The following is a 6,741-nucleotide window of genomic DNA, read 5'->3' as shown; positions in this document are numbered from 1 at the left end:
GAGATGGGAAGGGGGAGTTAAGGTTTAGGGTGGTGAGGAGGGGGGAGTTGGAAGGTGGAGAGGTGAAGTCGAGGATGGTGGATGCGGAAGTTCAGACTGGGGATGCGGAAGTTCAGACTGGGGATGGAGATGGGGATGGTGATGGTGCAAGGGTGGGGGTGGATGATGGGGCTCAGGCGGAGGAAGACTGGGTGACGTCGTTCGAGAACTTGCGCGCTTGGGCTGAGGGGAATGGTGATGCTGATGATATTGCTGATTGGGAGATGGTGGAGGAGTGGCCTCTTGGGCCGCCGCCGGTTGACGAATTCGGCTTCGAGCTTACGAACGTGAGCGGGAGCCGACATTGGCTTTGGGATGTGGATTAGACGGAACCGGAGATACCAGCTAGAGCGGTATAAACGTGTACGTGAAAAGGTTATCGTATTAGACGCCTAGGTACGGTTTAATATCTCTAGAAGACGCTGAGCCGGAGAAAGTGAAATTTAAATGTTGTGTCACAACTCACTCGCAAATCCACATGTACCTAGGTACCTAGGTAGCCAGGAAGTTAACCAAATGGAAGGTGGCAATGCCGAGATTCTTGCAGGCAAGCCTTGCTAAATGTCCTTCGTTCCTTCCTTGTACATCGCGGAAGGGCAAATTTCTGGCCGGATTTCCATGTGACTTGTTCCTGGACAAAAGCACAATCAGCCCTAACCCTGTCAAGCATATATTGCCGACGCGAACCCAAAACACCATACCGATCGAACCGACAGGCGCACCCAACCCTCTACTTTGCTCCTTTTGGGGTCCCAAGGAGTCACACTGTTCGTCACAATGGGCAGCTCAAACGAAGAATACAAAGTTGGCGAGATAAAATATCCTACAGGGTTCGGTTTGAAGGATATTGCTGGCTGGGGCTCAACCGGCCTCATGGTACTCGACAAGGCTTCGGGTACGGTGGTAAGGACGGCGCACAATAATCATGAGCTTGTCGACAGAGAATGGCCCGTCGATGAACGCTTTACTGAGCGCGCCCGCGGCGGTCACCCCAATAGTAAGGACTGTCCGACTGGTATGCCAGCGCAGCTTTTCCGGACTTTACAGGTCTAGGCCTTGTTGGTTTGGTCATTACTAAATGCTGGCAAAGAAAATACGCAACGTGCGGAGAAGTTCAGCAGCATTTGAAACGATGTCGGGAACTAGAAGCTACACTTTCTCCCGTTTCAACAGTTCCCATCCCGCCCAGCCCATACAAACGGCCTGAATTAGCCCCTGACGTCCATATGTCGACGGCAGTCCAAAACAAAGCTCTCCCATCTTCACTCCCTATCAGGTAGTTCTTGGTTCAGTTAGTCGTCTTGGCGATCTATGAAGGGTAGGTATGTGGTGGGACACTCACGAGAAAACCATACCCTCCACGGAGGAGGGCTATTGGGGGGTAAGGGGGGTTCTTGGCCAGCCCGGGAGCCTTGTGCACCAGCTGCATTGCCGGGCGGGGAAGCACTAAGGTAGGTACTTGTCGACTCACGTTGTCAGATTCGCGGTTGGCGCGGTTACCTGGTACGGGTCTTGGAAACCCGAGTTGCGGGATGAGTCAACGTGTGGTGGATGTTGCGATCCATTTGCCTTGCCTAAGGTAGGTGGTTACCTAGGTAGGTACCTAGGGAACACATCAAGGGCTAATACGGCTTGTGATCTGGATGTCGGGCTTGGGCAACGTAAATGGCAAAACTGTTGGGGTCGGTGGCTAAAGACTGAGGACATGTCTAAAGCGGAAGATATGACTGTGCCAGCGACGAGGATAAGTCCATGAGAGCTTCCAATGTATATGTACTAAGTTTGCTCGCGGCGCACTTAGGCGATCACGGCCATATTGGGAGACCAAGCCACAATGCACCCAACTGGGACTCGAAGATGTATTTGGGCACTTGCCACTACCACTGGTATTCCTGGATGTTACTCAAGCCAATGGCCGTCTGAACAGGCTCGAATTTGCAGCAATAAGCTTCAAGCTTGGCGGGTGGTTACACAGCAAAGTCCTACGCTACGGAGGCTTCATTGCGAAACTGGGCGAAAACCCAAATTCCATCATTCGGTTCACGCCCGGGCAATTTTAGCCAGCTAGCATATTTGCATTTCCCCATCCAGTAAATACATTCTGCAACAAAGCGAGTTTTTTTTCAGCCACCGCCACTTCTTCTGTCACGGGGCGAGGTCAGGGGAGTCGCGGGACAGGGTCAGGTTCTGGCTAATGACTGAGTTGTGCGATGAGGAGAGAGGAAGCTCTCGCAAGGGGACGCTAACGGAGAGGAGATCCTGCTGCTAGTGTGGGTCCAGGTCGCGTGGGCACGTGCTGCCCACGTGACCCAAGCAGGTCAGGCTTGGTGCCGTGACAGTACTCCCCCTCTCAAAGACGGTTTGGTCCCCAAACCACTATCCTAATATATTAAACATCAAAATGTACCTTCTTCCTAGGCCTTCCGCGGGGTCGCTTGTCCTTTACCCAGTTAGGCGGCCCGGGCTTCTCTGGGTATTTGTCATGGAAGAGTTTCAGAACGTCCTTGCAGCCTTTCAAGTCTTGCTCGGGTTGCCATGTAGGCTCATCGTAGTGCTTCCATTTAACAAGGTAGGTAAGTCCGGATGTCTCCTTGTCCTCGTCGTGTACGTCTAGGATCTTCTCGAATTGCCACTCGTCTTGGATAATCCCATCGTCGTCCCGTTTAGCAATCCTTCCTTTGACGTTACGCCGCTCCGCCGCGTTGAGCTCGTCTTGTCCTTGAATGGAGGGGGCCTCGTATAAGCGAACTTTGGAGGTATGGAAGCTCTTATCGACCTTGATGTTGTCCGGGAGGTCCACGACGACGGCGCCCTTATACACCTTCAGCACAGGGAACGGTCCGTCCCATTTGTCGTCCCATTTCTTCTTCGGCCGGTTCGTTGCCATGTGTTCAAGGCTGACCATGACTTGGTCACCTGGGCGGAATGTTGGTGCTTCGTCCCTACGGGCGTTGGCGTTGTCCTCGTACCGTTGCTGGGATTGTCTGGTTAAGGCCGTCAATTGAGTCAGGATTCGCTCGAAACGCAATGCGACAGCGTCTGCACGGAGGTACTCCTTCTTCATATGGTCGGAGAGGTTAGGCGGCCGCGGCTGCGGTGGCTCAACCCCTAGTCGGGGGTTAAAACCGTAGTTGGCGAAGAACGGAGAGATGCCGGTTGTCTCGTTGACCTGGTTATTCATTGAAAATTCTGCTAGCGGTAGCCAGTCTACCCAGTCGTCTTGGGTGAAGCTGACAAAGGCTCGGAGGAATTTATGCACGCTTGCGTTGACGATCTCCGTTTGGCCGTCGGTTTCTGGATGGAAGGCTGAGCTCGGGTGTAGTGTTGTCTTCAGGCGTGCACTGAGTCGTTGCCATACCCCGGAGACAAATGCGGAGCCCCTGTCGGAGATGATCGAGTCCGGTGCGCCGTGGAGCTTAAAGACGTGATGCAAGAAGCTGTCTACAACTTCGTCGGTGTCTAGCCCTGTTACCGGGATAAGGTGTCGCATCTTGGTTAGTCTGTCCACTACTACAAGGATGTGCCTGTAGGTTTTGCCGTTCCTGGTGCACTCGGGTAGGTCGACGATGTGGTCCATAGATATGTCCGCCCACGCTCGGAGGGGGACTTCCAACGGTTTTAGGAAACCGGGTGGTGCGGACCGGGGTGTCTTCGTCCTGAAACATAGCGCGCATCCTTTGACAAAATCTGCCGCGAAGCGGGAAAGGCCGGGCCACCAGTAACTCCGGTTGAGCAAGTCGATAGTCTTGACGCGGCCAGGGTGGCCGGCTGGGCCAGAAGAGTGCGTTCGGTGGGCGACTGCGAGCCGCAGGCCTGTGTGATCCGGGACGAAGAGGCGGCCTCTGAAGTAGATTAAGCCGTCGATAATCTTGCACTCGGATTTATCACAGCGGAGGGCTCGGCGTAGAGCTTTTGGCCATCGTCGTGCACCGGGTGTTTGCAAGGCGGTTACCATCGCCTGAGCAGTGCTGTCGTTGTCGTAGCCCTCACGGATCAGGTCGATCAAGGCAATGTTATCGGGCTCAGCGGTCAGTGTTGCTACGAGGTCGGAGTCGTTGTTTTCTCGGGCGTCGTCGAGCAGCTGCTCGAGTATGGTCGGGTGTACTTTCTCTGCTGGTAAAACAGTCCTTTTTCGATACTGAAGTCGTTCATCATCCATTCCAGCGGGTTGGGAGCCGGGGAGCCTGCTCAAGGCGTCAGGTAATGTAGCTTTTGATCCAGGCCGGTACGTGATCTGGAAGTTGAATTGGGACAGGAATTCTGCCCAACGGACTTGGCGTTGGTTCAGTTGTTTCGTGGTCATGAAGGTCTGTAGGTTCTTGTGGTCTGTGTAGATTTCGAAAGATTCCCTCGTTCCATAGAGCTCCGGGCGCCATTCCTCCAGGGCCTTGACAATCGCAAGAAGTTCCTTGTCGTAAATCTCGTAATTGCATTCGGCGGAGCTATGCTTCGCGGAGAAGAACGCGACCGGCCTCAGTTTACCGTTATCATCGTACTGTGAGAGCACACCGCCGGACGCCCAGTTGGAGGCGTCGGTCTCGACAACGGTGCGTTTGGAGTAGTCGAAGTAGGCGAGAATTGGGGCTTTTGTGAAGGCGTTCTTGAGTTCCTCGAAGGACTGGCGTTGATCGGATGTCCAGGACCAAGCGGTTTCCTTTCTCAAGAGCCGGGTCAGAGGTTCGATGATTCCCGAGTATCCCTGGATGAACCGGCGGTAGAAGTTTGCAAAACCGAGAAATTGTTGAAGTTCTTTGACAGACGTGGGGTCTTGCCAGTCTACGATGGCTTTGACCTTCTCGGGGTCCATGCTGAGGCCGCTTGTGGAGATGATCAGGCCGAGGTATTTAGTCTTCTGGGTGTAGAATTCCGACTTGCCGATATCTATCTGGAGGCCGGCCTCACCCAGTCTCCGAATAACTTCGTTGACATGGGTTGTGTGTTCCTTCCGGGTCCGACTATATACCAGGACGTCATCCAGATAAGCTGTGCAGTAAACATCCAGTGCGTCATGGAGAAGGTGGTTGATGTAATTCTGGAATGTGGCAGGCGCATTGCAAAGTCCGAAGGGGGTGACCAGGCTCTCGTAAAGGCCGAAACGGGTGATGAAGGCCGTCATCCACTCGTGTCCTTGGGCGACACGCACGCGGTTGAACGCTGCTATAACGTCCAGTTTGGTGTAGAACTTGGCGTTGCAGAGAGAGTCGAGGGTTTCCCGGATGAGTGGCAACGGGTATCTGTTCTTGATGGTGACCGCGTTGAGTCCGCGGTAGTCCTGGCAAATCCGGATCCCACCTCCGGGCTTGGCGGCGAGCAGGAGTGGCGCCGCTGCAGGTGAGGAAGACGCTCTAATCCAGCCCTTGGCTAAATTCTCATCAATCCATTTCTTGATGCAACGGAGTTCCTCAGGGGAGAACGGGCGGTTTTTAGAGTACGGGGCCTGCTTTCCTGGCACGAGTTCAATCTTGTGGTCCCAGTGCCGGTGTGGTGGTAGTGTCTCTGCGTTCTTTGGCAGGAAATGCTCCACATGGTGGTGAAACTCCGCCGGTAGGCGGCTCTTGATATCTTCGGCTGTTGGCCGGGGCTTCTCCGCTAGGAACTTGTCGATATCGGACGGCATTATTTTACGCCGTAGTGTTTCAGTGCGGGCTGTCTCGTCGAGGTTTGTCTGTAGGAAGTCGTGGAAGTACGGGTCGAACACCCGTTTGGCATCTTCTAACGTGTAGTCCCCGGTCATGATCCGCCTGAAAGAGGTTTCTTTGAGTTGAGGGATCTCAACAAAGCCCCGTGGAAGCTCTTGTAACATGTCAAGGTTCTCCTCGTCCTCGACGAGCTGACGGAGCTCGGCGAGAGTTGTGGTTGTGGCGAAGGAGCCTTCTTGCTTACAAAATTGCAAAAAGTTCATTGCCTGGACGCATCGGATGTCGTTTGTGTCGAGCTTCATGTTTCTAGGGCGTCCTGCTGTCTTCAGAATGGGTGTGGGTCGTCGGCGTTGCGTTGGGCGCCTACTGCCTGCACTGAGGACGACGGGTGAGGGTGAAACGTTCCGTTTTGCAGGCCCAGCTGGCTTTGGCGTTACTTGTATAAGGAGTTCGTCTCCGTCGGGGTGGGCACGTTTCGTAGTGAACTCTTCGTCTGGCACGTCCTCGACAGTGGTCTTTCTGTAGGAGGTCGTGGGGGTCGGGGGAGGTGTTCTCCTTGGCTGGTCCTCAGTGGTGGCTTTGCGGCATGGCAATATAGGTTTCGTGAAGCGCTCGGGTGGTTCTGCGCGTGGGGCCTCGCAGCCGCCGGCGGGGAGGTCCCATGGTAGGCAGTGATGTCGACAGTGAGGTGAGTTAAATACCAGGCGCATCTCTGTCCAGAAGCATGTCGGGTTGTGGAGTTTCAGCCACGGGATGCCGAGGATGATCGGGTTAGTTTTGCCTAAGTTGGTGACATAAACAGGCATGGTTTCGGTGTGGTTGCCGATGTGGACTCGAGTGGTGAAGTATTCTGAGACGGTAGATTTCGTAGTGCCGTCGGCTAACCTAAGGGACCTCGGGCGCAGGAGGCGTTTCGTGACTAAGTTGAACTTTTTCACGACTTCTTGGTCATCGGCGAAGGCGAGTACGGTGGAACCAGAGTCAATCAGGCTTGTGGTTTCAAAGAAAGTGCTAGGGAAGCGTGTGCGCGGGTCGGAGAGAAAAGTTTTGACAAGAAGGGAAT

General features: G+C 54.3%; 3 protein-coding genes across 3 annotated transcripts; 2 read left to right on the top strand and 1 right to left on the bottom strand.

Moving 5' to 3' along the window:
- Positions 1-74: 74 nt before the first annotated feature.
- On the top strand, positions 75-479 carry CHGG_02367 (uncharacterized protein; the record flags this gene model as incomplete). Its single annotated transcript, XM_001228882.1, has 2 exons — positions 75-326; positions 456-479. 2 exons carry the CDS (start codon positions 75-77, stop codon positions 477-479), a joined length of 276 nt encoding a protein of 91 aa, XP_001228883.1.
- Positions 480-816: 337 nt separating this feature from the next.
- Positions 817-1,167, top strand: CHGG_02366 (uncharacterized protein; the record flags this gene model as incomplete). The annotated part of the gene is made up of 2 exons (XM_001228881.1): positions 817-1,054; positions 1,130-1,167. 2 exons carry the CDS (start codon positions 817-819, stop codon positions 1,165-1,167), a joined length of 276 nt encoding a protein of 91 aa, XP_001228882.1.
- Positions 1,168-2,184: 1,017 nt separating this feature from the next.
- On the bottom strand, positions 2,185-6,484 carry CHGG_02365 (uncharacterized protein; the record flags this gene model as incomplete). The annotated part of the gene is made up of 2 exons (XM_001228880.1): positions 2,185-2,304; positions 2,447-6,484. 2 exons carry the CDS (start codon positions 6,482-6,484, stop codon positions 2,185-2,187), a joined length of 4,158 nt encoding a protein of 1,385 aa, XP_001228881.1.
- Positions 6,485-6,741: the final 257 nt, after the last annotated feature.

This window comes from Chaetomium globosum, genomic scaffold (assembly GCF_000143365.1).
Source record: "Chaetomium globosum CBS 148.51 scaffold_2 genomic scaffold, whole genome shotgun sequence".
Lineage (NCBI taxonomy): Eukaryota > Fungi > Ascomycota > Sordariomycetes > Sordariales > Chaetomiaceae > Chaetomium > Chaetomium globosum.
The sequence above is the reverse complement of the archived record's forward strand: the minus strand, read 5'-3'. Positions and strand labels throughout refer to the sequence as shown.